We start from the raw sequence: 17,918 nt of genomic DNA on the forward strand, positions 1-17,918 counted from the left end.
AGTACTTTGGTTTTTATTCTTGACCTATGTTGTGTTATGCGGGTATTCACCTGCTGGTTGGTTTTCCCAATATACAGTTTTCCGCAGCCGCAGATAATTGCATACACGACATTGCGGGTCCTGCAGTTCGAGAACCCTTGGTTCTTCCACCTAACATTTTTATGCAGAAATTCACTGCCCTCAATCGTTGTATCACATGAAACGCAGTTCCCGCACCGATGATGTCCTTCAATCGGCTTAAGGCCCCATATTGAAAGTAGGTCATGTTTGGGTTTCTCAATAGTGACATCTGCACGCACTATTTGTTGTCCAATACTGCGGTTCTTTTTGTAAGCAAAAATCGGTCTGGGAAAAGGACATTCTAATTCCTCCAATAGATGCCAGTTTTTCAATATAGTTAGTCTGATTTTATGAGTATGAGGGCCAAACGTTGTGACACAAACCAGTTTGTCCAGTTCTGGTTTTGCTTTGCTTTGTAGTAAACACTCCCTTGGGGTGTAGCGTGCTCTTTTATATGCGTGTTTTAACAGTTTCCTGGGGTAACCTCTAGTTTTCATTTCCTCACAAAACGTTTGTGCATGTGAATCATAGTCCACTATCTCAGAGCAGTTCCTCCTGATGCGGAGTAGCTGCCCATAGGGTAGATTAGTTTTTAAATTACGTGGGTGCGCACTGCGGTGGTGGAGGATGGTGTTTTTATCCGTCTTTTGTCTAAAAAGGGATGATTTTAGATGACCGTCAACGCAGCTGATTTCCACGTCCAAAAATGTCATTTTGGAGCTGCTTTGTTCAATTGAAAATTTGATGTCACAGTGTTTATTATTTAGCCATTGATGGAATTCTATCAATTCGGTGTGGCTCCCCTGCCACAGGAGCCACACGTCGTCGATATATCTTAGCCATTGTTTGATACATTTCTTGTAGGGGTTGTTATTTTCCACAAATTTTTTCTCATACTCGGCCATAAACAAAATGGCCATCTCCGGAGCATAAGGACAGCCCATGGCTGTCCCTTTGATTTGAATGAAGAACTCCCCATTGAAGCAAAAATAATTCTTCTTCAATGTTAGTTCAGCGAGTTCCAGAATAAATACGGTAGGCACTCTATGGGGGCGATCTCTTGTTTCAAGGTACATCTCCATCACCTCTCACGCTTCTCCTTGAGGGATTTGCGTATAGAGGGACGTGACGTCCATGGTACCCATTATTTCCTCGAGTGAATTGAACTCCATCCCCTCTATTTTATTCAGGAAATCGGTGGTATCTTTTAGGTATGATGTAACATTACAAATAAAAGGCTTTAGGAAAAAATCCACATACTTCGACAGGGGCTCGAGACATGAGTCACAACCCGAGACGATAGGACGTCCGGGCGGTACCGGTAATCTTTACAGAGGATACAGACTACAAAAAGGGTTTCAGCTGCATAAATACAAAGTGCAGTAGGGACCTGATGGTTCATACAATTGAGACGGCACAACGACTCTGTAAAAAAGAACTACAAGAAATTGAAGAACTGTCCAAAAGCATTCAGAACAGCCAGTTGGTGCCTGACGCCAAGGCACTCTTGGAAAAAATTGAAAAAGAGATTCTGTCATTTAGGGATAACACGATAAACAACAAGACCGCCCAATACGAGAAGGACTCCAAGTCCTTCACATTAGAAAAAGCCTATCCTTTTCTCAACGAGGATTATTATTCACAGGTTGATTCACACGGAGCACTGTATAATTATCAAGGACGATCCCGCAACAGATTCAAAACATTCTCAGAGACATCATCTTCATCTGATTCATCAGGCACAGAGGCAAGAGGAAATACCAATAAAAAACAGGTCTCTTTTTTAGAGAAGGGCCAACAAGGAAAACCAAGAAACAAAGTACCATGGGAAATGCGCACTCGGAGAAATTTCTACAAAACATAGAAATGCCTTCCACCATCGTGAACCTGTCAACTAAAATTTTAACAAAAGACGAAGAGTCTGTCTTGAATTTGGGCTTAAAATTTGTCCCCAACCAACAAACTGATTTCACAAAAACCAAAATGGAAGCCATCGCCTTTTGTCGAAAGGTGCGATTAAAGGCTTTTTTCGCGAACCAGCCACCCCCCCCAGATATTGAGACAACAGGACTATGGAATAAATCCACCTTTATTCCTAGCCATAATATCCCTAAACAGATCTATGCGTTTGAACAAGCCGTGTTGTCTTCTATAAACAAACTTGAAAAAAACAAGATGTTTGTGAAACACAATATAAGTAGAGGCCAACGTGAAGCACTAAAAAGTTTGAAAGAGGATCCCACTATTATAGTCAAACCGGCCGATAAAGGCGGCGCGACTGTTTTGTGGCCGAAGGAAAAATATCTTGTGGAGGGTCAATTACAGGTCAACAATCAGACTTGGTAACGAAAATTAAATGCAGATCCAACCAAAGAAATACAAGGGACAATAGCGCTACTAATATCATATGGTATGGAAGGGGGTATGTGGGACCAAAAGAAGGTGACTTTTTGGTCGAAAAAATTTCCACGCACACCGATACTGTATTGTTTGCCCAAAATCCACAAAAATCTGAACGAGCCGCCCAGACGTCCTATCGTCTCGGGTTGTGACTCATGTCTCGAGCCCCTGTCGAAGTATGTGGATTTTTTCCTAAAGCCTTTTATTTGTAATGTTACATCATACCTAAAAGATACCACCGATTTCCTGAATAAAATAGAGGGGATGGAGTTCAATCCACTCGAGGAAATAATGGTTACCATGGACGTCACGTCCCTCTATACGCAAATCCCTCAAGGAGAAGCGTTAGAGGTGATGGAGATGTACCTTGAAACAAGAGATCGCCCCCATAGAGTGCCTACCGGATTTATTCTGGAACTCGCTGAACTAACATTGAAGAAGAATTATTTTTGCTTCAATGGGGAGTTCTTCATTCAAATCAAAGGGACAGCCATGGGCTGTCCTTATGCTCCGGAGATGGCCATTTTGTTTATGGCCGAGTATGAGAAAAAATTTGTGGAAAATAACAACCCCTACAAGAAATGTATCAAACAATGGCTAAGATATATCGACGACGTGTGGCTCCTGTGGCAGGGGAGCCACACCGAATTGATAGAATTCCATCAATGGCTAAATAATAAACACTGTGACATCAAATTTTCAATTGAACAAAGCAGCTCCAAAATGACATTTTTGGAAGTGGAAATCAGCTGCGTTGACGGTCATCTAAAATCATCCCTTTTTAGAAAAAAGACGGATAAAAACACCATCCTCCACCACCGCAGTGCGCACCCACGTAATTTAAAAACTAATCTACCCTATGGGCAGCTACTCCGCATCAGGAGGAACTGCTCTGAGATAGTGGACTATGATTCACATGCACAAACGTTTTGTGAGGAAATGAAAACTAGAGGTTACCCCAGGAAACTGTTAAAACACGCATATAAAAGAGCACGCTACACCCCAAGGGAGTGTTTACTACAAAGCAAAGCAAAACCAGAACTGGACAAACTGGTTTGTGTCACAACGTTTGGCCCTCATACTCATAAAATCAGACAAACTATATTGAAAAACTGGCATCTATTGGAGGAATTAGAATGTCCTTTTCCCAGACCGATTTTTGCTTACAAAAAGAACCGCAGTATTGGGCAACAAATAGTGCGTGCAGATGTCACTATTGAGAAACCCAAACATGACCTACTTTCAATATGGGGCCTTAAGCCGATTGAAGGACATCATCGGTGCGGGAACTGCGTTTCATGTGATACAACGATTGAGGGCAGTGAATTCCTGCATAAAAATGTTAGGTGGAAGAACCAAGGGTTCTCGAACTGCAGGACCCGCAATGTCGTGTATGCAATTATCTGCGGCTGCGGAAAACTGTATATTGGGAAAACCAACCAGCAGGTGAATACCCGCATAACACAACATAGGTCAAGAATAAAAACCAAAGTACTGACCGCTCCAATGGTTCAACACTTCATTGATAGTGGGCACACCGAGACTGATTTCAAGTGGACGGTCCTCTACACAATGACTCATGCCAAACATGCCAAAGATGTGGATGATGTCTTACTTGTTTCCTTCCCAGTGTAAGAAGTGGCTTTTGTAGTCTGGTCTGCCCTGTTCCCATGATGCACTGGGCCAGGGACAGACTAATTTGCATACAGCCAGGTTCTGAAACTGGGATGGTGCAATGAGCTAAAAAACGGTGTTGGACCTAGCCCTGATCTCTTGACTGGGTGAGAGTATTCTGCTTAATTCAGAGACTCTGTCCATCACCACCCCTTGTTGTAAATATTTTTGTCCACCCTAAGCGTGGAAGGGTATACTCAGATGTGAGTCCCTTGCTCATTGCACCATCAGGATTCAAGCAAGCCGGGCCGAAGACGGCTGAAATGCCAGAAACCGGTCCCCGGAAGCTTGTTTCCTTCCCAGTGTAAGAATTGGCTTTTGTAGTCTGGTCTGCCCTGTTCCCATGATGCACTGGGCCAGGGACAGACTAATTTGCATACAGCCAGGTTCTGAAACTGGGATGGTGCAATGAGCTAAAAAACGGTGTTGGATCTAGCCCTGATCTCTTGACTAGGTGAGAGTATTCTGCTTAATTCAGAGACTCTGTCCATCACCACCCCTTGTTGTAAATATTTTTGTCCACCCTAAGCGTGGAAGGGTATACTCAGATGTGAGTCCCTTGCTCATTGCACCATCAGGATTCAAGCAAGCCGGGCCAAAGACGGCTGAAATGCCAGAAACTGGTCCCCGGAAGCTTGTTTCCTTCCCAGTGTAAGAATTGGCTTTTGTAGTCTGGTCTGCCCTGTTCCCATGATGCACTGGGCCAGGGACAGACTAATTTGCATACAGCCAGGTTCTGAAACTGGGATGGTGCAATGAGCTAAAAAACGGTGTTGGATCTAGCCCTGATCTCTTGACTTGGTGAGAGTATTCTGCTTAATTCAGAGACTCTGTCCATCACCACCCCTTGTTGTAAATATTTTTGTCCACCCTAAGCGTGGAAGGATATACTCAGATGTGAGTCCCTTGCTCATTGCACCATCAGGATTCAAGCAAGCCGGGCCGAAGACGGCTGAAATGCCAGAAACCGGTCCCCGGAAGCTTGTTTCCTTCCCAGTGTAAGAATTGGCTTTTGTAGTCTGGTCTGCCCTGTTCCCATGATGCACTGGGCCAGGGACAGACTAATTTGCATACAGCCAGGTTCTGAAACTGGGATGGTGCAATGAGCTAAAAAACGGTGTTGGATCTAGCCCTGATCTCTTGACTGGGTGAGAGTATTCTGCTTAATTCAGAGACTCTGTCCATCACCACCCCTTGTTGCAAATATTTTTGTCCACCCTAAGCGTGGAAGGGTATACTCAGATGTGAGTCCCTTGCTCATTGCACCATCAGGATTCAAGCAAGCCGGGCCGAAGACGGCTGAAATGCCAGAAACCGGTCCCCGGAAGCTTGTTTCCTTCCCAGTGTAAGAATTGGCTTTTGTAGTCTGGTCTGCCCTGTTCCCATGATGCACTGAGCCAGGGACAGACTAATTTGCATACAGCCAGGTTCTGAAACTGGGATGGTGCAATGAGCTAAAAAACGGTGTTGGATCTAGCCCTGATCTCTTGACTAGGTGAGAGTATTCTGCTTAATTCAGAGACTCTGTCCATCACCACCCCTTGTTGTAAATATTTTTGTCCACCCTAAGCGTGGAAGGGTATACTCAGATGTGAGTCCCTTGCTCATTGCACCATCAGGATTCAAGCAAGCCGGGCCGAAGACGGCTGAAATGCCAGAAACCGGTCCCCGGAAGCTTGTTTCCTTCCCAGTGTAAGAATTGGCTTTTGTAGTCTGGTCTGCCCTGTTCCCATGATGCACTGGGCCAGGGACAGACTAATTTGCATACAGCCAGGTTCTGAAACTGGGATGGTGCAATGAGCTAAAAAACGGTGTTGGATCTAGCCCTGATCTCTTGACTGGGTGAGAGTATTCTGCTTAATTCAGAGACTCTGTCCATCACCACCCCTTGTTGTAAATATTTTTGTCCACCCTAAGCGTGGAAGGGTATACTCAGATGTGAGTCCCTTGCTCATTGCACCATCAGGATTCAAGCAAGCCGGGCCGAAGACGGCTGAAATGCCAGAAACCGGTCCCCGGAAGCTTGTTTCCTTCCCAGTGTAAGAATTGGCTTTTGTAGTCTGGTCTGCCCTGTTCCCATGATGCACTGGGCCAGGGACAGACTAATTTGCATACAGCCAGGTTCTGAAACTGGGATGGTGCAATGAGCTAAAAAACGGTGTTGGATCTAGCCCTGATCTCTTGACTGGGTGAGAGTATTCTGCTTAATTCAGAGACTCTGTCCATCACCACCCCTTGTTGTAAATATTACTGAGGAAAGAGGCATATCTAATATTACGATTTAACAGCCTACAAACCGGTTTAAATTCGATTTCTGAAATTTCAAGAATATAAATGAGTGACCTTCTGTATGGTTATGCAGTGCGCCACTAGTGTAATCTTGAGTAGCCAACCCCCCTGCAACCTGAATCATTCTTGTGGTAATGCACCGCTTATGCACGAACACCAATAATTAAATCAATGCGTCTGAATATAGCAATATTCGCATTAAATCTGCAGACTGTGTCCGCGGTAGGACTACATATCCCATAAACTCCAGCTAATCACGTGATTTAACTATTTATCACGTGTTCCTTTAAATATGGCGACCTTCAGGCCAAATGAGTCTTCCGACTGGAGCGGATTGTTTTTCTGAGAGCGAGTGACAGCGTTGCGAGTTACACCACTGAGGTAAGCGGAATGGCACACGGCGGGTGTAAAACTCCATAGAACAGTCTAGCGGCCGCTAACTGTTCTATTCATTTTTCTAGAATCGTGAACATTAAACGCCATACACGCTAGAGGTCTTCAGAATAAAGGGGAAGCCGCAGAGAAACACACCGAGCGCCGAGGAAAAGGTATGCACCTGGCGCCGGACTGTGTTGTTTTGCTTTGACAAAAATACACGAACAGTTTAGTTACTCTGACCCTCCTCATAGGAATAAAGACAGGACCACCGCCGGCCCGGCGGGTGGGATGAAATTTTGAACTGCGCGCTCCTGAAGTGGAGAGAGATCTAGTCAAGTGACAGACCAACATTTTGCAGGTATTTTCCAAGAGTGTTTTGAGCAGTACAGGCATTGGCTGACTTCTCCAGGTCAATAACCTAATTGAGATTGTTGCCATTTTTTAGAAATCACCCATCTTCACCCAAAAAGAATATATGAACCCTGAAAACTCGCTGTCAACCCAAAAAAGGTATATATTTTTTTGACTCAGCAGGAGAGGGCAATTTAAATAGGGGATGCAAATGAGGAATAAAATATCTCACTCATTTTCTTTGTACATAATTTACAGACGATTAAAACGAGAAAGCCCTGATGAGAACTTGTATAATGAAAAAGCAAGTTTGAAACGCGTCGGCAAAAGCAGGAAGGAACTAATTGATCGGTGTATTAACCAGATTATTGAGGAATCTGTATTTGTTGCAGCCAATTCGTTTCCATTTCCTTTCTGTGAATAGCTTTATTTTCAAAAATTATTTGTGAAAACATCACCTAAAGATTAATGTTTCTCGTATTAATGAATTTTTATATGTGCATTGAATGAAAGAATGTTTTTCTGTCTAATGTGGTAAGAAATATGTATATGTTGTATTGTGTAAATGTAGTGTTTTTCTCATGCAATTGATGCTTTAAGCTAATGAAATTTATAAAAAAGTGAATGGTATAAATAAATTAGACCACACAAATCAAAAAATAGGTTTGGTTTGTTGCTTCAATTAAGTAGCCATATTAAATGAATTGCAGGGCCGGCATTTCTTTTTCTAAAAATTAGTTTGTGGTCCAGCCGACCCTGTGTCCCGGGACCTGTCTCCTCATTTTTTGCAAAGATGGTAATCTTAGCATCGTCATCCTAACTGTTGGAAATATTCACAGTACACGTTTTCAAAAGCCCTGTATGATAAGTTGAACAAACAGTTTTCTGGTCGGGCATCTTCAGTAGTGGAATATGGCTACCAGAAGTACTTGGTTGCCACCTTTCTAAGTGGACTTCTCAAAGTAAATGATTGGGTGGTGATCACTGAAAGTGGGCATCTCTCCCTAGAAATAGAGCAACATGCAAAACCTTGTTTGCCTCAAATGTTCCTTGAGTGCTGCATGGAGAAGAAGCCCTGAAGAAACTCTTCTTACCACTTATCTCAGTCCCTGAAAACTGGAGGGCGAAGAAGAGCATACTGCTTCTCCCCATCTCTGAACACCCACTGGTCAAAAAGGTCATCCACAGTACCACTCAAGTGACCTAGATCTCTGACCTGCTGAAATCAGCCACTCTGCCTTTCTTTATTCCCACAGGGAGGTGCTCTATTTAGAAGCCCATCCCTACCGGACTTCCACTTTTTTAAATAGGGTTAATAAGCACATGCAGTCCTGCCCCATGTGGTTTTGACTGTTATCAAATTCTTACTGTGGTTCATAGCTGGAACGTTGGTGTATCTCTATTTGGGCTCTGTCCACAGCCCCCTGGTTGTGCTTCTCTAGCTTTTCAGTGACACATTCGCCATTACTGTGACCGCTCGAGGCAGAAGGGAGAAAGATATGTCAGATATGGACGAAGGGTATATCAGCCCAAGGTTCATCACCTGAATCTTCTGATAATCCCACACCACCTGCATCCATTGTTGGTAAAGCTCTTCATGCCAGCTCACATTCTGAGCCTTGACACATGTATCATGATGCTGCCTGATGACATTAGGTCCGCACAGACAAACTCTCTGCCTGAAACTTTGTTTCTCCTTCTCGCTGCCACAGGATTAGGCACGTCATAAACACCCTGCTGGTAGATTATAGACGCAAAGGGAAGGCCCTTGAGCTGCAACGGTCCTGCATACTATCAGCACTTGATGCATTTATGAATTTTCCAGTGGATGTGAAAGTAGGCATTCTTGAGATCCAGTGATGACATACCAATAACTGCACTGAAGACAGGGGATCACCTCTGCCATTGTTATCATCTAGGAAAAGTGCTTGCAGGTGAAGCACGAGTTAATGATGGGACGGTGGCCCTGCTATTTTTCTGCACTAGGAGTTTCTGGAGTAGTTCTCTTTGTATTCCAGCACTAGATCTATTCTAGCTTTCCTGAGAGCACAATTAACTTTGCTTTGGGGGTGACTTTTCCACAAAATCCAGCATGTGTCCGAAATACCATAATGTCCATCACCAACTGATGTGATTGAGTCAACCCTGAGGCCATGTGCGAATCAAATTCTGCTCAACTGAGCAGGGAAATGTTGTCCTTCTTGGAACCGTCGTGCTTACGTGTGGCCCCAGGATCTGTGATCGTCCTTTATTAGACTGCTGTGGGGACACAAAGTCCTGTTGGTTACCTTTGCGGATTGACGCTGACAGCAATAAGAAAGGGTAGCCAAAAACATTTTTTAAACTGAGAAGAAGAAAACCTCTGTGGTTACAAGAACCTGCCTCTCTGTTCCAGAAAGGAAGACATGCGCCTTATTGCCATGGCCCTTATAGCCTTCACCATAATGGCATCAGCCTTAATGGACTGAAGCACATAGTCTGTCTCCTTGCAAGAGAAGGACATATTCAGCACCTTAACCAGTTCTTCTGCTGAGAAATGGAATACTTAAAAGCAAAGTACTGGCGGATCTGCCTGTGACTGATATAAAGAAAGCTGATGTCTGTCATATCCAGGGAAGTCCTTATAGCATTGCTAGAAGCACTTCAATCTCTGCCAGCATCTACCTAGCTTAAGCCTGCTTGTTGTCTGTCATACAGATGAGTCGCTGCTTCCAGGTTGCTCACTGTAGTGGTCGGTAGGCGCGTTTGCCACATAACCCATCATATGCGGCGTATTTTACAGATTTTAACAAAAGAAAGGGTCTAGCTCAAAAGGATCAACGTTACTAAAAATGTGGCAACACATGTTGCAGTGTAGTGGAAGGTTGACAAATCATCTTTCAGTTGCATATTGCTGTATATGGCTTTAAATTAGTACTAATAAGGTGTCTAGACAGTGTTAACTTGTGTATAAACTCCAATAGTGAACTGACACTGTCACTTAATGTGCTCCATTATGGCACATACTTTGCATTTTCTTGATGCATAAGTCAGTTAACTCTGTCTCGTAAGTTGGTCCTCCCTTGCTGCATAATGCCCTGCCTATAAGAGCTAAAATTCCAGAGAAGGACATTAACATACTGCAGGGTGAATCTATTGAAGCTTCAGGGATTCTGGATTTAACTCAGGTTGGATTGGGTCCATATTACTGGACTGAATTTAATTTTGACGGTATAATTTCAAATCTCTGAACCCTTCTTAATGGAGGAGGAACCATAGTAGTGACATTACTTGATCTTTCATCCACTCCCATCCACCTTTGGTATGTTTGACTACCGCATCTTTGCCATCAGAGTGGATGCTGCAGATATTAAGGTATTTGCTTTGAAATGACTTATGCCATTTTGCATAGGAGAATCCTAGGCAGTATCTCCGTTTCCTTGTCAATTAGCTTTTCACTCACTTGCCTACTGCTTTGTCCAAGGGTCTGCACTGTGCTCAGTGTTGTTTGGTCTGTATGTGGCTTCCTTGGGCTCGATATTTTCTTCATCTGGATACACTCATTAGTTAGGAGTACACAACATTTTGTTCATTCTCTGGCTAAATAGAACCAGAGAAGAAGCAATCATGTAGTTTCGTGCTTATGTTTTAGGCGCTACCAAATACAGGAGATACAACTAACTCACTCAAACTGAATGAAGATAAGCAGAGGGTAGGTTCTTTACTAGTCTTCAGAATAGCCGGACTTACAATTGGTGATCTTCACAGTGAGAAGACATGCCCATCGCAGCTTTGAAATTTGTATAGTTTATAGTTCTGCTTACTAGGACCTGGCTGGGCTCTCTTTTGTCACCTCTGCATACTTTATTCTCTTTAAATCGTTCTGATCTTCTGCACATCAGAAAACTGCTTACACACTTTTATTTCCACATGTATGTAACATGGCAATTCACTTGATCTTGTCACACCTAAACCTCATTTGGACAGATTTCAAGTGTGAAGTGATTTAAAGCATGTGCGCTTTACAGAATATTTGTCTTCTTAAATTAGTCCATGTATCTGATCTTTTTGCAAAAGTTAATTAATTCTAAGTGGAAATCGAAATCCTTTTATATTTGCCTTTGTACTTTTAGCAACAGTGGAAATCTGCTTCTCTGTGTAGTTTCCTTCCACGTGAGCTATTAATTTCCTCCGACCTGTTCCCCGTGCCCTGACGGGTGGTAGCTTCTTTGCAGTTGTTAAATCGATGCTGTTGAACTAATTGCCACAATATGAAAGTGTCTACTGACTATTTATTTTTGTACGAAATTGAAGATTAATAATTAATCTTTCCTTGCTCTCCCTAGTCAAGCATCAGGTCATCAGTAAGTATTCAGCACACTCTAAATTTTAAGTAAAGAAATTACAGCTCCAGGTCATATCTGACCAGCAGACTTGCTGCACCCTGACCATCCTGTAAGGTGAGAGTTGCTTAGCTGAACTTCTTCCTGCCAATGCACTTCAGTTTCCTTATGACCTTCTCCAGGGACCCTGATAAGATGGAAAGGATTTGAGGAACACCAACCTGCAAGTCCACCCGTCACACAATCAACTTAGCAACTTTCCACAGGCTTGTTGGAAAAAATATAGGGCTCTTTTTCCTCATCTTGCGCCAAATGAGTCGTTGGCACTGATACAGGGCTCTTGAAAAGGTTGGTGTCTATTGTTGGCAGACTCAGTTTGGTTTGGTCTCTGAAGTACCAACGATGTTATTCTTGTTTTCCCTGGAGATCATCTTTAGTGACTCAGTGCATTCATGAGACATCCTCAGTTCATCTTGGGGGTGTAACTTCTCATCCTGGGACTAGTCTTTTTTTTTCTAAGAGGTGCATCCTGTACAGTGAGCCATGACACCACTAAGCATGCATTTCTTCTACAATTGGGACAGCACAATGGATTGTTCAGAGTTCTACTCAGGCAAGCAAAAACAAAAACATTTGTGATGAAAAACATTCCTCTCTGTCACTCGAGAAGGATACAGAGGCAGAAAGAAAATGAGTAACTCAATCTTTTTGGCTCAGGTGAAACTCAGTAAGGTCAGGCACAGGCAGGGGGTCGCAAGGGGAGGGAGTGTTAATTTAATTTGGTTTAAACTTACCTTCGCCTCCGGTGCTGGACTCCTGCGTCGCGCCTCCTGCTCTCTGCAAACAGGAAGCAGAAGCAGGCAGCCTCCCTCTCTTCCCCTAACCCAATCACAACGCTGCAATGGCAGCTGTTGTGATTGGCTAGGACGCCGTCCTTACAGGCATCTACGGGGAGGCTGTTTTCTTCATGCAGGTTGCTCAGCAGCCTACATAAAGAAAACAGAGAATGCTATGACTGGTTTGGTCGGCCCTGGGGCCGAACAAACAGTTAGCACCCTTTAACATTTGGCTAGCAACTTCTCCCCGACCCGCTCCCAACCAGGCATACCCTTCTTCTGCTTTCTCGCAGTGCAAGAAGCTGAAACAAACTGGTATTTATACCATTTTACGTTTCTGCTTCTCGCATTGTGAGAAAGCAGTAGGGCGAAGCTCCGACGCCCTAATGGAGGGGGCGCTCCACAGTAATGTATTAACACAAACATCACTGGGATATAGAAGGACAGCGAAATTAGCCCCACCACCCCCAGGTGGAAAACTTAATTGATTATGGTCCTTCACAACAGTAGCCTCACCGAGATTTTGCTATAAAGAATGTGAACCCTCACCTACATTGTATGCCATGCTTCTTTATCGAGCTCCTCCTCACTGTGACCTCCCTTGTGTTTTAGACCGGGGAGATGAATAGGAGCGTATGCTAACACTGTTCAGTCACAGAAAGAATGGACCAGTGAAGACTCCTGAGCTTGTGTTGGAGCATACAGATACCTCACCTATAGTTTGAGGCCTAATTCTGAGAACCTGATTAAATATGTGTTTGGAGCAATTAGTAAATCTTTGAATTTAATATTCACCCTCTAATGCATGCACACTTAGTTGGGTTTACCTAGAGAGAGAAACACTTTCCTGCGCTGATTCTAGTAACTTACAAAGAGAAACAACAAACAGCTGCAAGAGAACATGGTCAATGCTCAGCGCATCGCTTTTGAACCCCTACAGTCATCACAAAGGATCACTCGTTAAAAGTAGCTCATGCTAGTTACATCACTTGTGTATTAATAAAAGCAATATTTGAAACAGTTGCCCCAAACAGAGCTAACAAGCTACATTCTGCCCACCTATTTATCACCCCCAAATACAGAAACGCTGCATGTTGCAAACAGATCAGAGGGGAAGGAAGTCGAAGCATAGAAGCAAACAAACATAAGGTAAAATTTAAAGGGAAGCAAAAATTGAGTTCGAATTGATCTTCCCTCCACGACAGAGATGGTTAATGACCCTCATCCCTGTATAACCACTAGGGCTTGGCAAGTGTGCTCAGCATGCCATGTGCGGAGTGCTTCCCTACTTCAGTGCTCCAGAAGAGGATTTCAGGCTATGCATAGTCAGCTAATCACACAGAATAAACACAATGACCAGTGTTCTTAAACACACTGGTCATGCACAACCATAAAAACGTCAATTAATAGTGGCTAGTTAAGTTGCGTAGTGTAGACACACTCCCGGGACTCACCTTATACCTCAGTGTGCCTCTTATCAAAGTGTGTGCCGACTGGATGCCATATGGTTCTGCATATTTCGTGCTGTCCCGGTTTGGAATACCTTCTAAATTCAATCCTGGAAAACATTCCATGACGGAAACAGAATCGAGGAGTGATCCACCACCAGGAATATTAACTATCTGCAGGAATAATATAACAACATTTTAAAAAATGAAACACAAGTGTATGTTCTCAAGCTACAATTCCCTTGCTGTCTTTTTATTTTTTTTAAATCAGGTTATTGATTCTCAAAATTATCAACACTGTTCATCTCTTGGTTGACATTAGCTCCCAATGACAGTCTACTGTCAACAAAATTTTGTGAGGATGGGTAATGCAAATAACACCTCAGGAAGCAGGAGGCACTTAAGCACAAGGCTCTGGATCTGCGTTTGATTGTCAACCATCAAGCAATATGATCTGCAGCACTCTGGTTTATGTATGGTAGGTTCCTGCTTCTGCACAACGTTATGAGAGCCAGTATTCCTTGTAGGGTTTGCTATTTGCACTTACAGAAAGTTAGAATTCATTCTTCCTCTTTGGACTCATCCCTAGCAGATGGGTTTGTGAAAATCTATTGTGGTTATTACTAAACCTGTGAACCTAAAATATGGAGATGGTACTCGTGAGCACGTGTCATGTGAGAGAGGAGCAGAGGAGGAGTAGTGTGAGGAGCAGCGGAGCTACGGAGCAGAGGCAGAGGCTGAGGCGGCGAGAAACTGCTGTCTTCTTCTTCTTTTGCACAATCCGCAGCCCGACCCATACCCCAAATCTGTATCCACGGCTGGGGCGAGGAGGCCGTGCCCCCCGTGCTCCCTTCGCTCCGCGTGTTCGTTTGGCAGAGGCGAGGTGAGGTTAGGGTGACCAACTGGCATTGGTTCAAATTCAGGACGGTGAGTGTAAAAATTCAGGACAAAGGGTCAAAATTCAGGACACAAATTCAGGACATGAGGTCAAAATTCAGGACAAAACTTCAGGACAATAGGTAAGTTTTACAGACACATCAGAGGTCGCGCAATAGTATATAAGTAAGCCCAGCCATTTCCAAATTTATTCAACCATTTGCAAACCTATCCATCATGTATCCTTCCATCTATCATTTCACTCATCCATCCCTTCATCCATCCTTTCACTCATCCATCCATTATCCATCCATCCACCCTTTCACCCTATCCATCTGTACACTTATCTATCCACTCTTCATCCTATCCATCCATCCAGCCATTTACCCTTTCACCAATCCAGCCATCCTTTCACTTACTAATCCTTCCACCCATCCACTCTTTTAGTCGTCCATCCATCCTCCCTTTCTCTCTCCATCGACCTTTTCACTTAGCCAACCTTCCTTCCTTCCATCCATCCATCCACCCACCCATCCATCCATCTACTCATCCACTCATGAATCCATCCATTGACCCTATCACTCATCCATCTATCATTTCAATCCTTCACACATCTATTCATCCTTTTGTCCATCTACCCTCCCTTTCACTCTCATCCATCCTTACATCCACCCTTTCACTCATACGTCCATTCATTCACCCTTGCACTTATCAATCCATCAATCCATCCATCATTTCACTCATCCACCCACCCATCATCCACCCAACCATCCACCCACCCACCATCCACCCACCCATCCACTCATCCATCTTTTCACCCACCCACCATCCACCCACCCATCCACTCATCCATCCATCCTTTCACCCACCCACTCCTCATCCATCCATCCTTTCACCCACCCACTCTCCATCCATCCATCCTTCCACCCACCCACTCATCATCCATCCATCCATCCTTCCCCTCATCATCCATCCATCCTTCCCCTCATCATCCATCCATCCTTCCTTCCACCCACCCACCCATCATCCATCTATCCATCCTTCCTTCCCCTCCATCCATCCATCCTTCCCCTCCATCCATCCCCTCATCCATCCTTCCCCTCCATCCATCCATCCTTCCCCTCATCATCCATCCATCCTTTCACCCACTCATCCATCCATCCATCCATCCTCTCCATCCATCCCCTCATCCATCCATCCTTCCCCTCATCCATCCATCCTTCCTTCCCCTCATCCATCCATCCTTCCCCTCATCCATCCATCCATCCTTTCACCCACCCACTCTCCATCCATCCATCCATCCACCCACCCACCCATCATCCATCCATCCATCCCCTCATCATCCATCCATCCTTCCCCTCATCATCCATCCATCCTTCCCCTCATCATCCATCCATCCATCCTTCCACCCACCCACTCATCATCCATCCATCCATCCTTCCCCTCATCCACCCATCCTTCCCCTCATCCACCCATCCTTCCCCTCATCCATCCTTCCTTTCATCCATCATTCATCTTTCCCCTCATCCATCCATTCTTCCCATCCATTTATCCTTCCCCTCATCCATCCATCCTTCCCCTCCATCCATCCATCCTTCCCCTCATCATCCATCCATCCTTTCGCCCACTCATCCATCCATCCATCCATCCATCCTTCCCTTCCATCCATCCCCTCATCCATCCATCCTTCCCCTCATCCATCCACCCTTCCCCTCCATCCATCCTTCCCCTCATCCATCCATCCTTCCCCTCCATCCATCCATCCCCTCATCCATCCATCCATCCTTCCCCTCATCCATCCATCCTTCCCCTCCATCCATCCATCCTTCCACTCATCCATATTTCCCCTCATCCATCATCCAGCTACCCTTCCACCCATACATCCAGCTATTTACATTTTTTCTCATCCATCCTTCCCCTCATTCATCAATCCATCCATCCTCTCTCATTATCCATTTATTCACTCTTTCATTCATCCATTTACCCTTTCACTAATTCATCCAGCCATCCACCCATCCCTTTACTTACTTACTCGCCCACCTTTCCATATTAATTTTGAGCTGAGCCCTTTTGAGAAGAGGCCCATCAAGAACTTCACGACTGGGACAGAAGCCACCCAGGGCAGCGACATGATCCACCACAGGGGGGACAAGAGCCATCACAGGAGGGGGAACAGGATCCACCAGGGTGGGCACAGGGGTGGGCATGCAGTATTCAAGTATCATCTTGGGCTCCTCACCCCCACCTGCACAAGAGGCTCTCTGTCCAAAATGCCATCCCCCACTGTGATGTACAGTACTTACAGGAGAAACTCTAAGAGAATTGATTGAACTGATTGTCCTCCATACTTTGTTAATCATTGTGGGTGCGATTGTGCATTTTCTTTATTGTTTTACATTATAGACTGCATGTTCAAAGAACCGAGGTTTGCTTACAATTTAGTGACAGTAATTACGCTCTGTGAAGAGAACCACGTGCTGCCTCGGTGTAATCTGGCTGAGCGGAGTCTAGGATGTTTGGGGCCGTGGGTAGAAAGGGAATGTGCAAGGCCCCTCTAAATTGCAGAGACGTGACACATTCAGGGCTGTTTGCATCTGAATAGATGCCCCTGCTGCTGACCCTGCGCCCCTCCTCTCAGTCACCTTCAAGCACCTCTTAACAGCTCGTCGAGGGCTGGAGGTGTCGGGGCTGCCATCCCGCTGTGCCTTCCAATGCTGCTAGATATCTGTGCTTTGATACTGCATCGGAGTCAAGAAGTGAGGTGGGGGCAAGCTGTGCCGACTTTAGGGTGGGGACGACCAGGGCCCGGCTAAAATGACGGACAAATGGCGTCCGTTAAAGAATCCTTCACGGACAACGGACAGGCGGCCAAAATTACGGACTGTCCGTGAAATTTACGGACGGTTGGTCACCCTAGGTGAGGTGAGGCAGCGCCTGACGCGTGGGAGAGGAGGCAGAGACAAGGTGCGAGCGCGGCTGCCGATAGAGGCAGCCGCAGAGCAAGAGCCCGGGGGGTCGACTGGAAGGAGTCAGACTAGGTCCGGCTTGCCCGTGGTCTTCCCCGTGAGCACTGCTCGCCATCACTATACAGCGAGCTATCACTACACCGCGAGCTCCTAGTGAGTCTTCTGCCACCATTTGCCTGCAACCGGTTGCCATCCTCCTAGAAGCCACGGAAGCCACTGATTGAAGGTGGAGCACCGTTTTCTTTAGCGAGGTTCAGCTGGGAAGGAAGGAGCCACTCTTGCCTTGCTGTTCCCCGTCTCACCCGCCCAGCCCTACTC

General features: G+C 45.0%; 1 protein-coding gene across 1 annotated transcript in view; it reads right to left on the bottom strand.

Moving 5' to 3' along the window:
* AASS (aminoadipate-semialdehyde synthase) overlaps positions 1 to 17,918 on the bottom strand; it is a 579,454-nt gene that overhangs the window by 45,693 nt on the left and 515,843 nt on the right. Inside the window, exon 19 of the mRNA XM_078680774.1 lies at positions 13,765 to 13,932. Coding sequence (XP_078536900.1) covers positions 13,765 to 13,932 — 168 coding nt within the window. The remainder of the gene's footprint in view (positions 1 to 13,764; positions 13,933 to 17,918) is intronic.

Source organism: Lissotriton helveticus, chromosome 1_1 (genome assembly GCF_964261635.1).
Source record: "Lissotriton helveticus chromosome 1_1, aLisHel1.1, whole genome shotgun sequence".
Classification (NCBI taxonomy): Eukaryota; Metazoa; Chordata; class Amphibia; order Caudata; family Salamandridae; genus Lissotriton; species Lissotriton helveticus.